General features: G+C 53.1%; 1 protein-coding gene across 2 annotated transcripts in view; it reads left to right on the top strand.

Moving 5' to 3' along the window:
* Nucleotides 1-24,679, top strand: part of LRRK1 (leucine rich repeat kinase 1) — a 90,446-nt gene that overhangs the window by 54,654 nt on the left and 11,113 nt on the right. For both annotated transcript variants that reach the window (XM_090263862.1, XM_090263863.1), the window contains exons 11-25: nucleotides 23-99; nucleotides 4,527-4,656; nucleotides 5,396-5,508; nucleotides 5,933-6,147; nucleotides 8,071-8,235; nucleotides 8,775-8,947; nucleotides 9,759-9,879; nucleotides 10,063-10,222; nucleotides 10,581-10,857; nucleotides 12,998-13,169; nucleotides 16,006-16,169; nucleotides 17,019-17,158; nucleotides 19,297-19,546; nucleotides 21,397-21,563; nucleotides 23,596-23,793. In XM_090263862.1, the coding sequence (XP_090119988.1) occupies nucleotides 23-99; nucleotides 4,527-4,656; nucleotides 5,396-5,508; nucleotides 5,933-6,147; nucleotides 8,071-8,235; nucleotides 8,775-8,947; nucleotides 9,759-9,879; nucleotides 10,063-10,222; nucleotides 10,581-10,857; nucleotides 12,998-13,169; nucleotides 16,006-16,169; nucleotides 17,019-17,158; nucleotides 19,297-19,546; nucleotides 21,397-21,563; nucleotides 23,596-23,793 (2,522 nt within the window). The remainder of the gene's footprint in view (nucleotides 1-22; nucleotides 100-4,526; nucleotides 4,657-5,395; nucleotides 5,509-5,932; nucleotides 6,148-8,070; nucleotides 8,236-8,774; nucleotides 8,948-9,758; nucleotides 9,880-10,062; nucleotides 10,223-10,580; nucleotides 10,858-12,997; nucleotides 13,170-16,005; nucleotides 16,170-17,018; nucleotides 17,159-19,296; nucleotides 19,547-21,396; nucleotides 21,564-23,595; nucleotides 23,794-24,679) is intronic.

Here is a 24,679-nt window from a genome sequence, read left to right as displayed (position 1 = left end):
ACGTTGCTTTCCTTCCCAACAGAGTTGAAGATGGACTTAAAACAAAGCGTATTTCCTTTTTCACCACCAGAGGGCGCCAGCGTTCAGGGACCGAGACAGGTGCGTATGTAGGTGCTGGGAGATGAGGGGGCTGGGCAGGTGGTTCTTTGCTGTCTTTCTATAGGGTTTTCCCCACAATGCTTGCAGGGTCCACGTGGCCTGCGTATCCTGAAAGCCCCTTCCCCGTTTGCAATCCGATGAGACTAGGAGCTCCTGTGTGTGAACAGGCTGCTGCATGTGAGCACTGCCCTAGATGCATTAAATATGTCCGGTCTTCCTTTAACCCTCACAGCGTGAGCGATGGCTTGTGGTTTCCCATTTTACAGATGAGGAAACTGAGGCTTCCCGAGTGTTTTAGTCAGCTTGGGCTTCCGTAACAAAGTACGAGAGACTGAGCGGCTTAAACAACAGAAATGCATTTCCGCACAGCTCTGGGGGCTGGAAGTCCGAGGTCAGGGTGCCTGCGTGGTTTGTTCCCAGTGAGAACCCTCCTCCTGCCTTGTAGACAGCTGCCTTCTCGTTGTGTCTTCACATGGCAGAGAGAGAGAGCAAGCTATCTTGTGTGTCTTTTTATAAAGGCACTAAACCCATCATGGGGACCTCATCACCTCCAAAGGCCCCCACCTTTTAACACCATCACATTGGGGAGACACAATTCAGGCTGTAGCATGAGAGTTGTCTATTGTGGTCACATTTGACACTTGGTGGCAGAGCCAGGTTTCAACCCAGCACTGGGTAGGTTGGGGGCAGCACTGTGACATTCTTACAGCCACATGACAGGATCTTGTGAAGCCACATGGGAACACGGCCACCTTTGGTCCCACAGGCTGTCCGGGCCAATCTGAGATTCCAGAGGGACTTGAGGTCTTTCCCCAAACTCATCAGAAACAACTTTTCCTAGATTGTTTGTGCTGGTCACACAACAAGGCCAGTTCAGAGGAGAACATTTCTAGGAAACCAAGTTCTTCTTGTTCATTATCTTCTGGGAGGTAAGGTTGGGAGGTATGGGCCTGTCCCTTGCATTAAGCAGCCATTCATTTTAACCCGAAAGCTGATTTCTAAAGCCGGTGATGCTCATAGAAATATCCTCAGGATGCTGTCCCATAGAACAGGGACCAGTATTTAGTTGATGTTAAATATAACTTTCATCTTCAACTTGATAGATCTATGTTGGCAAGTGCTCTTTAAGTACAGATGATGTGAGGTAGGGATAAGAAACCCCATGGAGGCCCAGACACATTTTTAGGAGGTAAAAAAAAAAAAAGTCTGTCCACCTGTTGTATTCTTGATGAACTAGTGTGCTTGTATGTATACATATAGTATGTGTATATCAGTCATATATGAGTGTGTTTACATGATTGCAAATGTCACGCATCATCAGGGAAACAGATAAGACTCCTAAAAATAGACCTAAGGTTCTAAGAATAGAATTTTAATATATGACAAAAGTAGCATTTCATTTTTGTGGAAAAAGAATGTTTTATTGTTTAATAAATAATGTTGGTATAACTGCTATCCAGATAGAAGGGAAAGTTACAAACCTAGATTTCCAACTCTTATGTCAATTACAAAGCTTCCATGTGGATTTCAGATATAAGAATAAAAGAAAAAAAGAAAATAATATTTAAAGGAACATATGTATAATTGGGGGAGGGGCGGGGAAGACCTTTCAAAGCTGGGTGGGAAATCCAGAAGTCATTTTTTAAAAAGACCAAAATCTTGGGCTTTGTAAAAACACTTAGAAGAAATTTTGCAACACAAATTCTTGCAACATACATTGGCTTACATCCCTAATATACAAAGACTGCTTACAAATTGATTTAAAAAAAAAAAAAGAAGAAGACAACCCAATAGGCAAAAAATGGGCAATGGATGTAAACATTTTGCAGAACAGGAAGTACAAGATGGCGCAGAAACAGATGTCAAGGTCCTGAACCACACTAATCGGGAACTACAATTAGGAATTTCATAACTGCCCCTTTTTAAGATGAAGGGCCTTAGGACTTTGGAAATTAAGTCCAGACGTCGGGATTTCACTTGGGAGGAAAGAGAAATAAACACTCTTGTCTCATTAAATCCAAAATGGAGCAATGGGCATGACAAATGTCACTGGTATGGATCTCCATCCTGAGTCCATTGCTGCGCACAGAGCCTCTTACAGTTGGGTTGATTGGAGGGGTGTCTCCAATTTACAAATGCAGACCTTGCAGAAGTGTGTGAGGAGGTGGACCCAGCACCTAGTGGGACTGGTCACACCCACTTGTAAAGCCCCCAGAGTACAAGGTCAAAGGCACACAATGAAAAGTGCCACAGGGGCACATACCAGCGCTCTGGGAAATGACAGCTGGGGACCCATGGGAGGATGTCTAGGGGACTGGGTGGCCTTGGCACATGACAAAGGCCCCTTGGTTTTCTTTTTTTTTTTTTTTTTTTTCATCTAGAAAGTTGAGGCCCACATCTGGGTGAAAAGGAGGAGGCTCCTTACAAATGCTTTTCCTCAGTAGGGCTATTCTCTCGGGGCTGTTGAGCCTTGGGTGAGGAATTATCTATAAAAGATAATTTGTTTGCAGACAGACAGTAAAATTCTGAGTAAATTGATGTACATTCAAGTAGTCATATTTGTGCAGCGGCCTCATCCAAAAATAATTTGGACGGCCGTTTTTACGGTAACATTCAAACCAGCCGAGTCATAAATAACTTATGAATAAATAATTACAGTTCATAAATACCTCACGCTGTGCTCTGTGCAGCCTAGTCTTCATAGTTTCCACCCTGGGCGGGGAGACCTAGGACAGGTGTTGTCCCGTCTGGAGTGAAGGTTCCTTCTTCCATCCACCCGTTACTTAAAGAGGCTTCATAAACACCAACCTGAAAACTGGAAAGTGTCAAAGCCAAGTGTTCAGATGCGTTCTCTGGGAAGAAAGACCGCCTTTCTTATTACTGATGGTTTTCGGTGTGAATGAGGGCAGGCTAAAGCTGATCATTCTTTTTCATTGGGGCGGGGGGGTGGGGGTGGGGAGAAGAAGAAGAAGAAGAAGCCCTTTTGAACATTTCCTTATGGAACCGGGTCAAGTACAAAGCCATCTTTAAGAGTCGGTTGCACGTTTCATTCCACAGGGGCCGCTGCGTTGAATCCCATTAAACATGGCAGCCAATGAGGCAGATTTCTGGGCACCAATTTCGGCATTCCGTTATCACCTCTCCCAGAGCATTCTCTGATGCCGGTTACCCCATTACCATTACTCTGCAGCTCCATGTGTGGAGAAAAGCCAGAGTTAAGGGGGGTGGGGGGGCCTCATGGTCAGAGGCTGTGGAGCATCATTTCAGCCCAACAAGAGATTCTGGCTTCCCTTTCTCGCGGTCTGGCAGAGAACCAGGAGAGAGGGCTTCGAGGAGTTGCCTTGTCCTTGATTCTCCAAACTGAAAGGGACCCTCAGGCAGGCTGTCCTGTCCCCCTCTCCCTGCCTTCGGTGGTGGCAGAGGCATAAGGCACTTCAGAGATTCTGCTGCAACCCGAGTCCTGCTTCCCATCAGTGTGTTTCCAGGCTCTCTGCCACGCTCTTTCTCAACTCATACACTCTGGTGTCCGTAAAAACAGCAGATTTGATGCAGTTTTAATGGTAATGTCATCATTAGCCTAATTAATGAAGCTAATTAAGTGCTAGAGTGTTGGCTTGTTTCTTAGAGAATGCCACCTTAGACGCGCATAAAAACTAAGCCCATAGTGTTTTTTTTTTCATTAACTAGCTGTCTTTCCTTGAAGAAGTAATACATGGACGTGGTAAACAAAATTTTTAACAGTACCAAAGGGCGTGAGAGGAGTATTCAGTCTCCTAATAATTTTCTTCCCCAGAGACAACTATGGATTTCATGTGTCTCTGGTAACAACTGTGTTTGTGTCTGACATATGTGTATAACATATACATGCATATGTGCCTTGTGGCGTATATACATATGCTCATAACAGTAGGCAATTGTAATACATGCCTATGTGTGTTTCTGGTGGGTGTGTGTGGATAACACCGTGCAGAATACATATGTGTGCTGTGGTATGTGCACACACATGCATATAACGCACACATAAATGCACGGGGTGTGGGTTTGCTGGCATGTCTGCACACGTTTTGTGGTTCATCAATGAAGCCTCCAGATACCTTGTTCCACCAATAGCTCTGGAGCATCACGTCATACATAGCCAGGCATGTAGACCTGCCCGTGCTTCATGATAGCTGTATATTCTCCCCTTACCCCCTGGGAGTAGAGAGCTAGGCTGTCTGCAGTCTCAAACAGTGTACCACTGAGCATCCCTGTTCTCGCACCTTTGCCCATGTTCAAGGGCGCCTGCTGGATGCTATGCTGGCATCAGCATCCGTCAGTCCCTGAGGTGCGCACCCCGCTCTGAGGTGGCCTGCGTTGCTCTGGCCCCCACGCCGTAATGGTCCATGATTTGCTGCATGCGTACAGTCTGCTGTGCCGTTTCTTTGCAGCATGTGTGCTGGAGTTCCCGGCCTTCCTGAGCGAGTCTTTGGAAGTCCTCTGTCTGAACGACAACCATCTGGACGCGGTCCCTCCCTCGGTCTGCCTACTGAAGAGCTTATCGGAACTCTACCTGGGAAAGTAAGTACCCAGCCCTTCCACAAACCATCTGAGGACACACCCAGGGGGAGAGGAGCCATCTTTGTGCCCAGAAGCAACCGTGAGATTTTCAGAGCTGGGCTTAGCAGGCGGGGAAGGCGGGGGGTAGTAGCACAGTGAGGCCATTCTGCACAGTTCCGATGAGAAGAAGCCTTGGGCCTTTCATCCTGTCGTTGACTTAACAGCTACGGGGGGTTCAGACGGTGTGAAACTCTTCAGGCAAATATAAAATAATTCTGGTTACACTGGAATTATTCAAGAAGAGGTGGTGATAACCTTTTCTTTTTTTTTTAATCCTTACCTGAGGATATGTTTATTGATTTCGAGAGAGAGAGAGAGAGAAACAACAAGGTGGGAGAAACATTGATCAGCTGCCTCTCATACACACCCCAACCGGGGATCAAACCCACAGCCCTCTGGTGTGCGGAACAAAGCTCCGATCAACCGAGCCACCTGGCCAGGGGGATAGTGGTCATCTTTACGGCCAGATGAGGAGGTTGGGGGAGAGGACGTAGTACTAAGCCACAGGGATTTGCAGGAGACAGTGGCCATTTATACCCCCAACCATCCAGGGAGGAAGACTTTGAAGTTAGTATTTAAATGGAATGGTTGAAACTGGGGCCCAAGAGGTTAGGCTTGGGGTGCAGGCTCTTGGCGGCCCCTGCGGGCCTCAGAGGCTGACTGGCTGCTGCGTGCGTGTGTTCCCCCTTCGTGTCCTCAGCAACCCCGGCTTGCGAGAGCTGCCCCCTGAGCTGGGACAGCTGGGCAACCTCTGGCAACTGGACATTGAAGACCTGAACATCAGCAACGTGCCTGCAGAGATCAGAAAAGAAGGTAGGGCCCCCTTAGCGTCACTCCCTTGGAAAGACAACTCTATTCCAGCTGTACAGGGCCTGGCGGGGGACACAGCTGGGTGACTCGGAGCCCACCCCCAGCTCCCAGGTGGACGACGATGCTGTGGAATGATACAGAAAGAGACAGTCGCTGAGGATTATTGTATTGTTGTTGACCGTGTGATAACACTCCCTAGGCCCGTAGGCACCTCGAATGTTGTCTTAACCTTTGACCTTAGACTTCACTTCTGGGTGACCCATATCACGCCTCCCCTCCTTCTGGACTCGCCCTATTAGGACACACAGAAAGGGTTCCTCCCAGACAGGATTTCATCTCCCCAGAGACATGACCGTGTCCGTAGCTGCCTGTCCCCAGCCGCATGTCCCCAACCACGTCTGCCCTCCTACTCTGTGATTCCGCACAGGCCCCAAAGCAATGCTGTCTTACCTGCGTGCGCAGCTGCGGAAAGCGGAGAAGTGCAAGCTGATGAAGATGGTCATCATGGGGCCTCCGCGCCAGGGCAAGTCCACCCTCCTGGAGATCTTACAGACGGGGAGGGCCCCCCAGGTGATGCACAGCGAGGCCACCATCAGGACCACCAAGTGGGAGCTGCAGAGGCCAGCTGGCTCCAAAGCCAAGGTCAAGGATGGTCAGCGTGCAGAGTCCCCGTGGGTGGAAGGGAGCTTCCTCGGGCCCCTTCTGCCACCTTGCCAGGGAGCCCCGGATTCCCTCGGTCGGGGTCTGGGGCCCAAGGAATTTGCAGGGACCACCGTGTGCTGTTCCAACGCAGCTCCTGCCAAGGGCAGTGAATTTCTTCACATGACCTTGTAGTTTTTCTGTTAGAGCGAAGTAGAGGCTCCGGGCCAGTCGCTCTTAATCCTGGCTGCCAGTGAGATTTCTCTGATGGGCTTTTTAAAGACAATAGTGCCCAGGCCTCACCACCCCTGGCCCCAAAGATTGCGATGCAAATGGCCTGGGGTTGGGAACAAACCGCTGGACTGCTATAGGCAAGGAGACCTGCCAGCCCCTGTGGCTAACGGGGAGGCCGAGAAAGCACCCCAAGTATGAAGGCACTGTCCTGCCTGGTGCCTGCTGTCACCCCAGGTTCTGGGAAGTCTACTTTTTAAGCCTCATTTAAAACGAATCCTTCAGTGAACCTTTTAATCACCCTGTTCCCCATCCAACATGGGACAAGTGAAAACGGAGGTTGTCTTGCCCTTGACTCTGAGGGGAAAGCCCGTGAAGTAGCCGTGGGTGGAATACAGCACGAGGCCGGGAGCTGTCTCCCAGCACAGGGCATGAACACACGCGGGTTTTGCCTCCCTTACCTGTGGCCAGCTTTGTGGTTACAACCCAGGTGCATGAAGGCTGCCCGTGGGAACCTGATGGGCTCTGAGGCCAGCGGCTGCATGATTTTTCCCGTAGCCCACGCCCGGCATAGCCTTTCACACAAAACCACTTGTCCAAGTCTGGGCAAAGCAGTTTGCGTCCTTAGGCATGTAAGCTGAACGTATAATTCCACGTTGACCCTCTGAACAGCAGAATCTGCCTGTTAGGGACAGGACAAATAATCAATACACACACCGCTAACCCCCGACCCCTGCCCAGAGCAGCCCAGGAGTGAATCTTGCTAACTCACATCCGAAGGTTCTCTCAACTGGCCGGAATCTCTGGATTCCCTCTCGCTTTTTAAAGCAATTACTCAATGTCACTTTCTTCCAGCTGTTCTTCAGCAAAGACTTGTCCGAGGCCCGAGGGCTGAATTACTGTTTCCATTTTTTCTCTCCTTTCAGCCATCATTAAAGTCACCCCCCCACCCCCCGCCCCTTTTGTTTTCACTGAAAGACAGCGCCTTGTCTTTCGGTCGCTGAGCCCGTAACTGTGTGACGAGCCCTCCAGCTGTTTCAAACAGCTGTCTGTTTTCATCCCGACACATAAATAAGCAGGCCTCGGAGGCCACCACGCAGCATCGTGGGAACGGCTCTTTGCTACAGAAAACCACAGCCTTGGCTGCTGGGGCCAGACTCTTACCTCATAGAGGAATAGAGAAACCACCGTTTACCGGCAGCGCAACAACTAGGCTTTTGTTTAGTTCCCACGTCAGGGCAGTTTCCCTGCACCCTTGGTGGGCGCCGCTCTCTGACCTGCACACGTGGCCTCGGCCCTGGCCTTGGCCTTGCTCAGAGGGAGGTTCAACCTTCCCGAGAGCGCTGATGTCATTGCCGGGGCTTCCTCCAGTAGGATGTCTCTTAACCGTCCGCAGCCCAGACAGAGGCAGGACAATCCCCTCCCGTGTTCCCCAGACACAGCGTCCCAGCCTGGCCCCCTCCTTCATTAGCAGTACATAGAAGCTTCTGGAAGGCCCACCTCTGCACCCCGACTCCCTTTCCCACCTTGGGATTACTGTCTCCTAATGCAAATAGCAAGACAGGCGATGCATCTCCACGGCCACGCCGGTTTTAGCCCCTAAACACGGTGTGTGTAGCATCATCTCTCTTGAATCGATGGACGACCACCCCGGTTTGTAAAATGGCCCCCTTCGCTGCCTTGTTGCTCAAGTAGGTTGAGTCCGTAGAATTCAACGTCTGGGACATCGGCGGCCCCGCCAGCATGGCGACCGTCAACCAGTGCTTCTTCACGGACAAGGCCCTGTACGTGGTGGTCTGGAACCTGGCGCTGGGGGAGGAGGCCGTGGCCAGCCTCCAGTTCTGGCTGCTCAACATCGAGGTGAGACGCCCGCAGCCCGTCCAGCCCCTTCTCGGCAGTGTCCCCCTTTCCCTGAGAAAGAGCAGAAAAGAAATGGTTAGGAAGAAATGCTTTGCATTTCGGCAAACGTGCCCAGACAGAGGGCCCTTGCGTCCCACCTCCCAGGGGAGCATGTAAAACCCTCCGCAGCCCAGTGGTTGGTGCAGCCTAAGCTCCTCGTACCTTAATTTAAAAGCCCCTCGCTATTGGGTAAAAGGGGAACAGGGGTCCCCTCTCAAAGGTAAAGGTGACGGGGCCTGGGGGCAGCCGCTGCCCCAGGTAGCTGCTGCATGGTCTGGTGGGATCAGAAATCCAGCCCCTGTGGGAGAGTCGGGGGGCGGGGGGGTTGCTCACACACCCCTCAGTCAGCGCCTCACGGCCTCAAGGTTTGCAGACAGGAGTGTGGGGTGGGGCCCGGGGTGACGGGCTTGGAGCCACACCTGTGCACCTGGGAGCCGTCTCCCCTCCCTCGATCAGGGGGACGGGGCTGGTGCTCAGCTCCCCGGGCTCCTCTGTCGCAGGCCAAGGCCCCGAACGCTGTGGTGCTGGTGGTCGGGACCCACCTGGACCTGATCGAAAGCAAATTCCGCGTGGAGAGGATCGCGACGCTGCGGGCCTACGTGCTGGCCCTCTGCCGCTCGCCCTCGGGGTCCAGGGCCACCGGCTTCCCCGACATCACTTTCAAACACTTACAGTGAGTTTCCCAGGGCCTCCTGCTCGCTCTGACCGCGGCCGGGCTGCCAGCCCCTCTCTTGTCTGTCTGCCTGGGAATGCCTGCGACCTGCCGGCAGGGGGCTTCTAGCCCGGGCCTGCGCTCCTCTGGGCCTCTCCTGGCATGAAGGGTGGCAGCGTGACCCCCAGAGCACACACGGCCCGTCACATTTGTCAAGCACTGATCAAGAACAGACCCTGGTCCTCACATTGGGTTTGAGTGATCCAGAAGGGGCCGGGGTGGGTGAGGGTGCTGCCGGGCGTGGGGTAGGACGGGCAGTGCCTACCAGAGGGCTGGTCCCTTCCCCCACCTCCTGTACTTGGAGTCCCACAACAGCCCTGCGGGGTCTGTGTCGTACCCACTTAGCAGATGGTGAAACTGAGGCTCAGCGAGGGACGGAACCGTCCTCCGATGGGAATCCAGTGCTCGTGGCTGGGGCTGCACTGATGGCAGTTGGGTTACAGTCCCACGGACGAGGGCGCACATCTGGGGGACACATTTGCCCGGCTTGGAGGGCAGAATCCTGGGGCCGGTGACCCCAGGAGCGCTAGCTCTGGGCCAGAGACCTGGGCGCCTTGGCGGCTTCTGTCCTTGCATGTCCCCTCACTGTCCTCCTCTGTAAAATGGGCAGGTTGGGAAGACAGACTAAAGTGACACTCGAGAAACCACTCTGTGTCCATGTGTCATGAGTTCTCGCGACGCATTTGGGACAATGTGGGAAGGGAGAGACGCAGCCGTGCCTGTCAGCGGGGAGAGGCTGGGCGGTGAGGATGGATCTTTTTTGCACCCACAGTGAGATCTCTTGCAAGAGCCTGGAAGGCCAGGAGGGGCTGCGGCAGCTCATTTTCCACATCACGTGCAGCATGAGGGACGTGGGCAGCACCATCGGCTGCCAGCGGCTCGTGGGGAGGCTGGTGGGTACCTCACCCGCCCGAGGGAAACCAGAGGGGCCTGCTCCCCATTCGTGGGGCGTCTCCACTATGTCCCCAGGCCGCCCGGTCCCAGTGCGAGCATTTCTTGGGGGCAGGGGAGGGATGGGCCGTGAGACATCGCACCCACTCAGGCCGGGCGGGCCGGCCTCGCCCTCCTGCCCGCAGGTCCCCAGGAGCTACCTGAGCCTCCAGCGGGCCGTGCTGGCGGAGCAGCAGCGGCGCAGCCTGAGCGACGATGTGCAGTACCTGACGGACAGGCAGCTGGAGCAGCTGGTGGAGCAGACCCCGGGCAACGACATCAATGACTACGAGGACCTGCAGTCTGGTGGGTAGGCCCGGGGTTGGGGGACAGCAGCGGGCACAGTCCCGGAGAAAGGGGGGCTCGAGTTTTTCACCTCCCTGCGCACGCCTCCGGGGGTCACGAATGTTACTGAGTAAGCGAATTTGCAAGGACAGAATCCGGGAATCGTGGAGATGGGTCCACTTGTAGCTCTCCCAGCGGGCGGTGAGATGAACCAGCCGATCTGAAGGGCCCACGAGTTGGCGGCTCCCGGGGAAGACTGTGTCCTGGCCCACGTGGGAGTCAGTCCCCGGCCACCCCCACCCCCGACCCCCGCCTTGAGAGCCCCGTGCATCATTGCCCTCTGTCTGACGCAGCCCCCTCCCCCGCCTCCTCTGCTCAGCCATCAGCTTCCTCATAGAAACGGGCACCCTGCTCCACTTCCCGGACACCAGCCACGGCCTGAGGAACCTCTACTTCCTTGACCCCATCTGGCTGTCCGAGTGTCTGCAGAGGATCTTCAACATCAAAGGCTCCCGCTCGGTGGCCAAGAACGGCGTGATCCGGACTGAGGACCTCAGGATGCTGCTGGTCGGGACCGGTTTCACGCAGCAGACGGAAGAGCAGTATTTCCAGTTCTTGGCCAAGTTTGAGATCGCGCTGCCTGTTGCCAACGACAGGTGAGTGAGCCCGCGGGCTGGGCCGTGCGGGCCTCTCAGGGAGGGAGGAGCTGGGGCTGGGGCCATGGGGGTGGGGGGTGGGGGGCGGGGGCTCGAACGAGATTTCCAGGATGAGCCTTGGCATGGGTGTCTCTTTTCTTTGGGTTCAAAGATGACCCCTTATGCAAAAGGTGTAGGAAAACACACAAGGGTGGCATTAAAAGTAACCTTGGGGGTTCACATTTTAGGGGGTTGGTTGCCTGGTTATTTGGTACATAAAAATGGAGTATGTGGCAGGGGTGTGCATGCTGATTACACAGCCCAGCGTTCCACGTGCAGGGAGGGCCACGTGGGCCTGATCTAGTGACATACCGACCTAAGCCAGCGTGGTCCTTGCTCTAATTTCAGTGTCGGCCACTTCCTGGGTCTGAGGCTGATGTTGGCCAGTATCCAGGGCCCCAAGTCCACAGACCTTTATCATGCGCCTACTGTAGAGTGTGTCACCACCCTGAGCACCAACCCCAGAGCTCTGGGAGACTCCTGGGGATACCCACTGGGGACTCCTGGGGAGCCGGCTTGGACCCTGCGCACCCAGCCCAGAGATTCTGGCTGCTTCAGCCCCACAGGGACCACGAATGAACCCTAAAAACAGAAACCACGGAACAGAATTCACAACCCACAGGTTCCCTCACACCACGGCCCAGGGCGTTCTTGACTTTGGTCCGTCGGGCAGTCCGTGAGTTTATAACATTGCTGGGCTCTGACAGTTGTCTGGTTATTTTATCCACAGCAACGAGGAAACGTTTACACCCAGTAAAAGCAAGTTGGCTGTACATTTACCTATGCCCGCTTGAACAATAAAATCAGCCGGCTTATTGCCAACCCCTCGTGAAAGTTTATGGTATGACAGTTAGAACGTGGAGCCAGGAGGCCTGAGTATGAGTCTCAACTGCCTTTCTTTTACCATCTGTAAAATGGGAATAATACATGAAGGGAGAGGCACTCCATCCGGGGTGGTGGAGGAGGTGCTCTTACCCAACATCAGAGAAGGCCGAGGACTAGAACTTCACCACCAGCCCCCTCTGGGTCTCACCTACACCGGCCCATCCGTCCTTTACCCGTGAGCTGGGCATCCTCTCTGTTCCCAGGCCAGGGGCATGGGGTCCCATGGAGGTTAACTCTTGTGTGTAAGACACTGAGCCAGGACGGATGCCAGGCTGACGCTGAATTTTCCTGCTGCAATATTTTGGGGAGTCTTTTCCAGAAAGTTCTAAAGACATTTTACTGGACCTAAGCAGACATATTTTTTAATTTATTTCTTTACTTATTAATTAGAGAGAGAGAGAGAAAACAACATTGATTTGTTGTTCCACTTATTCATGACTTCATTGGTTGATTCTTGTATGTGCCCTGACTAGGAATCGAACCTGCAACCTTAGTGCATCAGGACGACGCTCTAACCAACTGAGCTACCAGGCCATGGCATAGTTTAAGAGGAGTAGGGGAGCCAAAGGCAAAGCCTTTGTTAAGAAAAGGACACACCCAGGGCTCCGTGGCCCTGAGCCTGCCCCTCAGGGACACTTTTGGAGGGACCTCCCGGTTTCAGCTGCTGTCAAACGACCACAGCCAGGAACAGCTCAGTGACCGCTGATTCAGCGCTTTTACGAGGAGCAAGAGTGCTCGTAAAACATCCCTCTTTTGTACAAACGGCCTCATTGTAACTTTAAGGGCGATTGTGTGGTCTCCGCCAGCCAAGAACAACCAAATGTCGGCCCCAAATGTTATTCTGACCCAATGTCTACACTGTCCTTGGGGCTGGGCAGCTCTTACTTGTTTTCCCTTCGCCATCCTGATTTCTTCTTAAGCGATTCCCCGATCACAGCCCAGGTGCCAGAGAACCCACGGCGGTTTGCTCTGCTGGAGGCGCTTATGACCACAGACGGTCTCACGTCTTTTGCTCAGTATCCGTTTCGTCTCCGCCGTACAGACCTTGATAAACCCATGCTGGGGCCCATCTTCCTTTTCTGTTGGAACGTTCATTCTTAGCCTCTAAACTGCTCTGTTTCTAAAAATAAAATCCCGAGGCCCCGGGGAGAAGGCACCTGGGCTGCCTGCCGGGGTCAGGGATGCGAGGGTCACGGTCGCCTCTGATGTGTCTCAGCTACCTCCTGCCACACCTCCTGCCCTCCAAGCCTGGCCTAGACACCAACAGCATGCGGTACCCGACGGCCAACACCATCCAGAGGGTGTTCAAGATGAGCTTCGTTCCTGTCGGCTTCTGGCAGAGGTTTATAGCGCGGATGCTGATCAGCTTGGCGGAGATGGATCTCCAGGTAGCGGGGTGGTAGGGGGTGGGGGGTGGGGGTGCAGGTGAGGCACCTGCCGCTGTGCCCTTAAGGGAGGGAGACACCCTTTGCCAGAGGGGCTCCATTTAAAACCCCTTTCCTGCCGTGAAACTGCTGACTCAGGTCCCGGAGGCAAGCTCAGCATGGCTGCCTTCTCTCCGATAAGCCAGCAGACCCATTGGATCCACACTGCGAATATCACATCGGTCCCTGGCTCCTTTAAGCACCGTGGTTAACCCACATCCAGATCCCCTGGAGGGCTGGGCTCACTCAGAGGATGTGGACAGGGATCCAAGAATATGCATCTCTGACCGTTGTCCCAGGTGATGCTCAGGTTGGGACCGCACTTAGAGAACCATGGGCTTCCAACCCTGAGTTTGCCACTGAGCCTGTGCCCTAGACAAGGGGTCCCCAACCCCCCGAGTCATGGCCTGTTAGGGACCCAGCTGCAGAGCAGGAGGTGAGCGGCAGGTGAGTGAGAGAAGCTTTGCTCGCATTACGGCATTACCACCTGCATTCTGCCTCCTGTCTCCACCACCCTCGTCCCCAGTCTGTGAAAAAATGGTCTTCCATGAAACTGATCCCTGGTGCCAAAAAAGTTGGGGACCGCTGCCCTAGACTCACCTGGGGAGCTTCTAACAGGCACAAACCAGACCCCAGACCGTCTAAATCAGAATCTTTGGGCGTGGCATCCAGACATTCCTATTCTTTTAAAGCTCCCAGTTGATTCCACTGTCCAGTCCAGCTTGAGACCCACTGGCATAGAACTTGAACTTGACCTTGAAGCAATGACAACCTAACCCAACAAGTTATTTTCTGTGGGTTCACCTGGGGTTCTTGAAAGGGCCCCTGGCTATCTGTCAGCATTAATTTCATGCAAGACAATAACATGGAAGTAGTAGTAGTAGTACCTGTCCAGAGTGTTGGTTCTCCAAGTGGAGTTCCTGGTTGGGCAGAACCAACTTCACCAGGGAACTTGTTAGAAGTGCAGAATTCCTGGGCCACCCAGACCCCATGCATCAGAAACTCCAGCCTTCCAGAAGATTCTGACCCATTCTACAGTATGAGAACCTCTGGCCCAAACCTGGACAGGTATTCAATAGACATTCAATTCGGTACGAGTTTACGGTTGCTGCAGTCTGATTCGAAGACCCTTATGGAATGACAACTTCTTGGCTAAATACAAGTATTTTTGGATCTTTGCATTTTACCGAAATGTTAAAAAATAAAGCAAGAGCCTCAACATTGTAACTATCTTGGCCCTTGTTAGCAGGAAGGGTGGGCTGATGGAAGGGGTGGGTACAGCAGCGGGCTCTCCCAGGGTCCCCATCCGGTCACTCGGTCACTCTGTCCTCCCTTTGAACTCTTCCTCCTGCCCCGTCCTATGTGGGAGGCCACAGAGCACAGCATTCTGTGAGGCCAGAGCTCCCAAGGGGGCTCCGTGAGGGGCCCAGCTGGGCTTGCAGGCAGGCACCCTGCCCGGTATCATCCCTCACTCAAAACTGGGGAAGAAGTCCCATTGAAATTCAGATGAGGAAAAAGAAGGAGTTTAGTCTGCTGAGCAATCAGAGGCATGCAAATCCAAGCAGTGCTGGGGTGCCACTTTTCAGGGATCAAATTAGCAGAGGGAAGTGGCCGCAGGGGCCCCAGAATCATGAAGCATCCTCTCTACAAAACGCTCAGGCCCTGTCCTGGTAACCCTACTGCCAAAAATCTGAACTAAGGGAATTCTTTGAAATCAGAGAAAGCTTTGTGCTTCTTTATGTTCGTCTGACTTGTTTGGAGGAGCAGACGGTTAGAACCAATCTAAGCATCCGAAGAAGAGAATGATCAGGAAATTACTTAGACGAAGCTTAAAGAAAATGAATTTCACAGGAGTTTTTAAAGGCACTGGTAAAGTGTAGCTGTTAAAAGCGTACAAAGTTAGAAATACAAATTAGAAATTTAGAAAATTAGAGATCCTAATTTAGAAAAGATGGCCTCAACTGCTGTGTAAACATACATGGAGATAGAAAAAAAATAATCTAGAATAAAATGTACCAAAATCTTTCTCCTCCCTTTCCTTGATCATTTGTTTTCTGCTGAGATATTTTTCTAGTACACTGGGAGATCAGACATTGTGGATCCGTATTTCTTTTCCTTTTTTTTTTGTTAAAGATTATCTTATTTCTCTTTTTTAAAGATTTTATTTATTTATTTGTAGAGAGAGGGGAAGAGAGGGAGAGACACATTGATGTGAGGTTGCCTCTCCCATGCCCCCAACCAGGGACCTGTCCCACAACCCAGACATATGCCCCAAGCGGGAATCAAACCTGCAACCCTTTGGTTTCCAGGCTGGCACTCAATCCACTGAGCCACACCAGCCAGGTCTGGATCCTTATTTCTAACACGTATCTGTCCACAGTGTGTACGTGTTCAAAGAATTCTGACATTTGCCAACTGAATGTAATATTACACCCAAACCTTCATAATCTCTTTGCTTGGCGGTGCTGGTGTTTCATTTTCTCGCTTACCTGTTTCTGTATTTTCCTCGTTTCATACCCCACATTTTTGCTTGTAAAGTCAGGGAGGGACAGATTTGAAAAGGACAAGCCTATTTTCATTCTTTTGGGGGAATTGTTCCCGGGGTACCCTGGAGACCCTGGAGGGGGTCTGATCATGCAGCGTCTAATGTGGCAGCTGGACGAGCTGAGGAGAGGATGAGGGTAGGGGGGACACCCTGGTCATTTGTCACCACGGGGCCCAGCCTGCATCCTCAGAGCTCTTCCCAGGGCCGGTGAGGAGCCCAGAATCCTTAAGCAGGGTCTTTTCTCTGCCTTTTCAGCTTTTTGAAACCAAGAAGAATACAAAGAGCCGACACCGGAAAGTCACCATTTACAGTTTTACGGGGAACCAGAGGAATCGCTGCAGCACATTCCGGGTGAAGAGAAATCAGACCATCTACTGGCAGGAAGGCCTCCTGGTCACCTTTGATGGGGGCTACCTCAGGTAGGAACATCTGACGGGGTCTCCATGGTGCCTCTGCCCAGGGGCCATCCCCTTGGTGTCCGGTTCTGCTCCCAAGAGCGGCGTGTCATGGAAGCTTGCTAGAAATAGGAGACACCCTCCAAAATATCCCAGAGGGTCCCCATCACCTCACCACTCCCCTTGGCCCTTGTAGGATACAAAAGCCCAAGACTGGAGGGAAGTGGATGGCCGCTGAGCTCCGGCATGCCTGTGGTCACTTAGGTTGCATGCTACCCCCTGACCTATGACCTGTCTGAGATGAGGTCACTGGTCCCAAGGGAAACATAAGATACCTCCCTTGGGTCCCTTCTCCGGTTTTCTTTATTTTTTGGAGAGAGGTAGACATCCGGTTTAACAAATGATTTTAATCCAGTTCAATAAACACACAAGATCGTTTTGTACATACAATGCATTTTTCAAAATATTTTTCAGCCCTGTGGGAAAAGAAGGGAAAAGGGGGAAGTCCTTTGTCTGAGAACCCGATTTGGGCTACTTTTGGTGCCTGGCGCTTTCATGTAGATGTTTCCACTCCGACGTCACGGTTGCCACTTGGCTGACGAGAATCCTGTGGGACAGAGAAAAAGGAACCAGCTCTACCCCACCCCCACCCCCCGTCACGCATCCCCCTCCCCAGTCACACCTGAGAGCCAGATCCCAGCCTGCACGTCCCTTACAGAAAAGCCCTTGTTAATAATGTCCACTGCACCGTGTTAGGGGCAGTGTGGGGACAAGGCACAGGATCCTAGAGGTCCCTAGGGGTTGGGTCCTTGCCCTGGAGGCGCGGAGGCGTGGCCAGGTCACAGCAGACTCCTCTTTGCCTCTGGCTCGCAGTGTGGAATCCTCGGACGTGAACTGGAAGAAGAAGAAAAGCGGAGGGATCAAAATCATCTGCCAGTCAGAGATGAGGGACTTCTCGGCCATGGCATTCATCACAGACCACGTCAATTCCTTGATCGATCAGTGGTTTCCCGGTAAGAGAATGTTCTTGAACCCAGCCCGTGCTCCTGTTAATGCAATTGACCCTTCAACAACGTGGGTTTGAACTCTGAGGTCCACTTAACTGCCAATTTTTAAAATAAATATACAGTTGGCCCCCATATCTGTGGGTTTTGCAACCAACGGTGGCTTGCAACGGTGTTGGGAGTCCGTGGCTGCAGAGGGCTGACTGGATACATCATTCTGCACCGTTTTATATGAGGGACTTTGAGCATCCATGGCTTTTGGAATCTACAGGAGTTCTGCAGCCAGTCCACCATGGATACTGAAGGATGCCTGTAGTTAAGTTTTGGGGAGTTGAAATGTATATTCAGATTTTCAGCTGTGCAGGGTCAGCGCCCCTAACCCCTGCATTGTTTAAGGGTCAGCTCTATTTCTTTATGTATCTGGAGGCTCCTTATTTGGGGAACAGAGACCCCACTGGTCTTCAGCCCAAGAGAATCAGAGGTTTGCTAAGGGCCCTGGGGTGGAGCCTGACCCCTGGGGGGTCCAGCCGTGGGCACGGGTCAGGGCACTGTGGGGAAAACATGGGCCCAGACCCCGCAGAGCACATGCTCAGCCTCCTGGCTGCCCAGTGTGAGAAGGACAGTGACCTTGGACATGTGTTCCAAGAAGGCCCTCCCTGTTAGCCTCATGCGGTCTTGTTTGCCCAGGCAGGACTGTGCTGCTGGAATCTGGGGGGGCCCGCAGATGGAGCTAAGCCCTCGTGCAGGGATGGGGAGGGAAGGGGTCACCCTGCCAAGGGCCCTCATTCTCCTTCCCTGCCTGCTCTCCACCCCCGAATGCCCCAGGGGCTCAACCACCCCCTCAGCCCTTTTCAGAGGCTTTGACAGTCCACCCAAAGAAAATACTCTTTGAAGTGAAGCTGTTAAAGCCTTCTGTTTGTTTTGCTGTGGAGTGGAGACAAACCCACAGGGTGTCCTGCAGGGGGGAAGCCATGGGGGTGGGGGGACAAGGCAGCCTCTTCCCCGTGAGCCCTCCACCTCTGACAGCGGGCCAGCGAGCGGAGAGCGCGCGTGGAATCCAGGCCATGCCACCCCACCGACCTGTGGGCCAGTCCTCTGGCCTCCCTGCGCCGCCATTCCTCCGTCCCAGGACAGCGTCCACGGAGACGCTGGGGGACAGCAGCAGAGCGTGCTGTAGGGGGCCTCCGCAGACGCCAGAGCCGGGGGCCTTCTGGTGCCGACGAGAAGGTGGCCTTCATGGGAACATGCTTAAAGGGGGGGCTCAGAGAAGGCCGTTCGGTGCGTGAATTGTGGCATTTGGGGGTGGCGTGCTTGGCCATCCATGGGGGCCTCTAGGCCCCTGTAAACCCTCCTGGACCCTTTGTGTCTCCCCACCACCCAGTGGTCCCATGGCAGGTGCTCCTGGGATTTGACTGGGGTTGGTGGGAGGCAGTCTCTTTAGACAGGAAGGACTGAGCTGAGCGCCTGAGACAGGGCTAGCGGGAGACACCACCACCAACCAACTGGCAGGATGTTATACACACAACATCAGATGACAGGTGTGCCCAGAAAGTTCTGGAAGTCCACCTCCTGCCCTGCAGGAAGCAGGCCCTCACTCACCCCGAGGGTGCTTCCATGGGGTGTTTGCTGCACCTCCTTTCTGGGGTGTGCATGCAGAAAAGCTGTGTGTCTCCTGCCCTGGGGAGCCCATGTAAAATGCCCAGCTTTTGTCTCTGATAGCTGGTACACATTTCTCCACCTGCATTGCCTGCTCTTCTACAAAGAATCATGGTAATTGCAAGGTTGTGTTTCTGGTGGTGTTTCAGTCACGAGCCTGGCATAGCCCAGACCCAGCTCACAGTGTCCTGTGTCAGAGGGGTCCCCAGCCTCCGGGCCGCTCCTCGGCCAGCCTGCTCAGGGTCTCAGCCTCCAGTGGCTGTCCAGGGCTCCCTGCCCCCTCCCTGGGCACGTCTTTCAGGATGGAGGATGGAGCTCTCCAAAAAAGAACCCAAGCGCAGGAGTGATGTTTCAGCCACCTCCTGGGGCCAGGCGAGAGCCGACAGACCTGCTCCGGGGACAGGCGCACCCAGGCTGGGTGTGCAGGGTGCTGCTCAGGGACCCACCTGCAGCTGCCTTTGGGTGAGCTGTCTCCCGCTGTCCCCATTCAGCCCTGACAGCCACGGAGAGCGACGGGACGCCCCTCATGGAGCAGTACGTGCCCTGCCCGGTCTGCGAGACCGCCTGGGCCCAGCACGCCGGCCTGGCTGAGAAGTCGGAGGACGTTCAGTACTTTGACATGGAAGACTGCGTGCTCACAGCCATCGAGCGGGACTTCATCACCTGCCCCCGGCACCCCGACGTGCCTGTGCCGCTCCAGGAGCTGGTTCCCGAGCTGTTCATGACCGACTTCCCGGCCAGGTACGTCTCAGCTCCACGCCGCCCAGTGGCGATGGCTTCCCGCCCTGTCTCAGGTGACTTTTCGGGTCCTGTCCTAGGCTGCCTGAAGGGAACCAGGCTGTCAGTTTTCCATGGGAGGCCACGCTGGCCCAGCTGGGCAGAGCACGTGGAGGGCCAAGTCTCTCTGGGACCCCACAGAGGAGCTCCTTTCTGCTGAGCTGCACCCCTCTGATCCCTGCTTTGCTACCTGCTCAAGGACTAGAAGTTAAATGCTCCTCCATCCTCAGGAAGAGGGGCACTCCCTGACCTGCAGCCTCCCTTCCCTGACTCGGCAAACACCAGCCCCTAACTGCTGCCCTCAGCATTTGGGTCCCCGAAATCTGTTGAGTCTAATTGAAGGTAGTAACTGGGGAGAGAGGCTGGAGAAATTAGAAAACACTCTGGGGTCCCATTAAGCAAGAAACCATCACGAAGTCTCGGTGCTCAGTAAAAGAGGGAATCTCCTGTAGTCATGGAAACCGGAAGCTTGATCTGGACTCCCTGAAGACAGCTTCACGATGGTGGTTACTTACAACTTGTCTGGAGCTGGGAAGTCCTATTACTTTCTTATTCAAAGGATTGGTACATCTAGTTTCTTGAAAGAAAATTAAACTTTTGGGGAGAGAAGGAAAGAATATTGAATTCTCAGTTTTCCAAATTGCTCCCCTGTCCCAAGAAAATAGACATGAAATACTCTGTGATATTGTAGAACTTGGGTTCCAAAACCTGCTTCTCAATGACTCTATTAAATTAAGAAATTACACCCTGTCCGGGGAGTTCAGTTAGTTGGAGCATCATCCCATACACCTAAAAGTCGTGGGTTTGATTCCCAGGCAGGGCACATACAGGAGGCAAACTGATCGATGTTTCTCTCACACATCAATGTTTCTCTGTCTCCCTTCCTCTCTCTCTAAAAACCAATAAACAGCCCTGGCTGGTAGGGCTCACCGGATTGAGCACCGGCCTGCAAACCAAAGGGTCGCCTGTTCAAATCCCAGTCAGAGCACGTGCCTGGGTTACAAGCCAGGTCTCTGGTTAGGGGCACACGAGAGGCAACCATACATTGATATTTCTTTCCCGCTCTCATTCTTTTCCCCTCTCTCTGAAAATGAATAAATAAAATATTTTTTAAAAATAACAATAAATATGTTGAAAATAAAAATAAATAAAATTAATTAAACATATCCTCAGGTGAGGATTAAAAGAATTAATTAATTAAAGTGTTGCTTCCTGCCTTGGATGATTTCCCCCATAGTTCTTTTCATGATCTGCAGTTACCGTACCGGAGGAAATGCCAGTTAAAAACCACTTTTCTATAAAATGATTTTCCTGTATTCCTAGATCTGGAACATAAGAATTGTCAGTTCTTGAAGGAGACAAACCCGCAGGGCATCCTGCAGAGTTTTGTATATATATGAGTCAGATGGGTGGCGGAGGGCCGGGCCTGATTAGGCAGTCACAAAGTTTTAGAATTTTCATTCATTTAAATGAAATGAAATGAAATGAATTTTCGCCTCATGTAGTTCGTTCATTTACGATTACGTTTTACGCCCACACCAAACCTGGGCAGCGGCGGCTACTGTATTGCATCTAGAAGGCCACGTGGCTTGTCCCAGTTGGTTTGGTTCTAACCATGGGCTGTAGCGACGTTCATAAACCAGGTCGCGCGTCCAGGAGTTGAATAGCCCAACAATCTGAACAGGATCCACAGTCCAGCACAGGCTCTCTGGAAACTTGGGCTGTGGCCCGACCCTGGCCCCGGAGCATCACGCTCCCTTCTCGGGAGCTTGGGCAGGAGGGCGTCTGTTCTGACTGGCACGGTGTTTCCACAGGCTCTTCCTAGAAAACAGCAAGCTGGAGCACAGCGAGGACGAGAGCAGCATCCTGGGCCAGGGCGGCAGCGGCACCGTCATCTACCGGGCCCGGTACCAAGGCCAGCCCGTGGCTGTGAAGCGATTCCAGATCAAGAAGTTCAAGAACTTCGCTAACGTCCCAGCAGGTAAACATGGCTCTTGCGTCACTTCTTCCCAGACGTGTGCTCCCTCGGTCCTGACCGCATGCCTGAGGCCACACGCACATGGGCACAAGGCGGAGGGTGGGCGAGGCCAGCGTGGACCCCGGGGACAGCCCTGTTTTGTGCCTGGCAGAACGTGGGACGGGCAGCCCACGGATCAGGCTGAGCGAGGCCTGGAACTTGCTTTTGGAGATTATTCTCTTGCTTGGATGTGAGCACCTAAGAGCATCAGCTGTCCTTACTGTTTCCATCTGTTCTGTGCCTGGCACATGGGGGGTCACACAGTCGGATCTCAGGCGGACCCCTCAGCCTGCGGGACCCTCTCCGATGTCCCCACGAAAGGAAGGTGGGCTCTCCAGATGGGTAGATTGGGGATCCAGTGTGGGGATCATGTTGGATCACATACGGTTCACGATGGATTCTACCCATCGTGACTTAACACCCGGTGTGGGTTCTGGGAGGTATCCTCACTCCAACCAGCTCACCACAGCCATCGTTATGATCTTCACAGTAATTTACACTCTTGGCAGGAAAATCAGAATCGAGGGGCAATGGAAAGAAAGCGGATCAGAGAGGAAGAGACAATGTAACGATGTGTAGAGAATGTAACTTTCTGCACAGAAAATCTAAAAGACTGTTGACAAACGCCAGAGTCAGGAAGGGTGTCATAAAACGTGTGCGTGTGTGTGTGTGTGTGTGTGTGTGTGTGTGATTGGACTGATCGTAAAGTGTATATGAAAAGACAAAAGCCCAGGAACCGCCAGGGACATTCTGCAGTGCGCAACAGAAGGCGGAGGTCTGCCCAGCAAAGGTCTGCCCAGCAAAGGTCACAACTATTAAGTGTACCGGTGTCACGGCTGTTTTCTCCCAGGCGCCCCCAGTCTGCCCAGGGAGCAGAGACAGCGTGACATGTGAGGGAAGCTGGTGGATAACAGAGGTGACATCATGAGAGGAGGGAAAAGCTGACTTGTCACTAAAATGGGGCCGAGACATGGGTCGGACTTCACACCCCAGTCAAAAATGAATCTGTCATGATTTAAAGACCGAACGTGAGAAACAGAACTTTCACAGTTCAGAAAACACATCTGGCCAGCACATGCGCACACCTGACACAATGCATTTTAATCGCCAGGGTGTTTGTCCACGCTGTTTCCACCTCCATGTGCAATGATCCCCGATTTTAAAACCTGACCACTGGGGAGGGACAGATCGGGACAGAAGGAGACAAGCAGGGCCTGGAGCATCCTGCTCCGAGACCTCAGGGCTGGCCACAGCCCCGTGGGTGGCGTCCTGGCCCTCCGCTTGGCGGGGCGGGTAGCTTTTGTGGGGGGGGCATGCAGGGGCATTAGGAGAGGGTATAGTGCAGGTTGGAAATCACACCACTGCCCACACACCTTTGTCCTCCGGCCTGAGATGACGTGTCTCAGGCCTGTAGCTGCCCTACAGCTTTATCTCTGGCTGGTGAGAGGCTGGTGGTCCTTTCTGTCTTTGGTGGCCCTGCCACTGGGTGGGAAATAAGGTGGGTGGCATCCTTATGGGTGAGCAGTCGGGGGCCTGGTAACACGTGTTGCCTGAGCCAGGCTCCAGGTGGGGCTCAGGAAGCAGAATTGGAACAAGCTGCAGCTGTGCCCCCCAGGTGGCCGCATCGGGGTGGGACAAGAGTGATGGCTAGGGGACAGGAGGGGGGCATGCCCAGCCCTCCCCTGATTAAGCAGGAACCGCCACGTGTTATGGGGACAAGTTTAGCACCTAAGGAGGCGGGGCTTGTGTCAGCCTAGACAGCCTCAGGAATGCCACACTTGGGGCCATTCCGAGCGACAGTACGCACTCCCTGATACGTTGAGTGCCTTGATGTGTAAGTCCTGGCCCCTTGGGCCCCTTGAGGGCTGTGTGGCTGGAACACTCACCCATGTGGCCCCAGACGCGCTCCCTGGGCAGCCGGGGCAGGGCCCAGCAAAGCAGGCTGCTCCTTGTCCCCTGCGCCCGGGCAGTGCTGACAGCCTCGCTGTCCCCACAGATACCATGCTGCGGCACCTGCGGGCCACGGACGCTATGAAGAACTTCTCGGAGTTCCGGCAGGAGGCCAGCATGTTGCATGCCCTGCAGCATCCCTGCATCGTGTCTCTCACCGGCATCAGCATCCACCCGCTCTGCTTCGCCCTGGAGCTCGCCCCGCTGGGCAGCCTCAACACGGTGCTGTCCGAAAACGCCAAAGGTACCCGCCGTGGTGGGGGGGCGGACAGAGGCTCCTGGGCGGCTTGAGATCCCGTGGCTGGCAGCGACCCTCAGCCTGTGAGGCCACCTGCCTGTGGGTGATGAAGAGCCCCCCACCGGGTCTAACCCTGCGCCGTGGTAGCAGCAAGGTCACAGGAGCTGGCGCTTTGGATCAGAGAGAAGTAGGTTCAAGGCCTGTTCTTGGCCATAATCCCGGAAGTTGCTTAATTTACTCACCTAGGAGCACAGTCAGGCCTCAGATGGGGCAGCCGGGGAGGCCCGAGATACATCCCCAGCCACAGAAGTCTCTCCCTTAACTGACAGGCCACACATGTCTGCTGTTGTTAAAATTCCGAGACCCTGGGGTCACTTTTATCCTCATTTATTTTCTTAACAAAATTTTAAAATAACTGACCTTGAGGCCCTGGCCAGGCAGCTCAGCTGGTCAGAGCATCATCCCAATACCCCAAGGTTATGGGTTCGATCCCCAGTCAGGGCACATATAAGAATCAACCAATGAGTGCATGAGTGAGTGGAACAACAAATTGATCTCTCTCCTTCTTTCTCTCCTTTCCCTCTTTTTCTCTCTGTCTAAAAATCAATTTAAAAAATAAAGTAACTTAGCTTAAGAAATGGATAACTAAATGCCAAAGAACTGACAGAGGGAGACAGGGAGCTATCTTTTAACTCAGGAAAAAGAAATGCAGTTAAAATCAATTATTTCTTCCTCAATGGAAGAGGGGTGTTTTTTTATTTTTGTTTGTTTGTTTGTTTGTTTTTTTGTTTTTAATGAAGCTCTCATACTTGCAACTTGCCCCTTGACAGTGTAGCAACCTTGGCCAGAGATTTTGAATACTCGCTGTTTTAGTAAAGACACCAATTCCTGG

The sequence above is a fragment of the Furipterus horrens genome, unplaced genomic scaffold (assembly GCF_987537825.1).
Source record: "Furipterus horrens unplaced genomic scaffold, mFurHor1.1.pri manual_scaffold_16, whole genome shotgun sequence".
Lineage (NCBI taxonomy): Eukaryota > Metazoa > Chordata > Mammalia > Chiroptera > Furipteridae > Furipterus > Furipterus horrens.
This window is presented reverse-complemented; position numbering and strand designations above follow the sequence as displayed.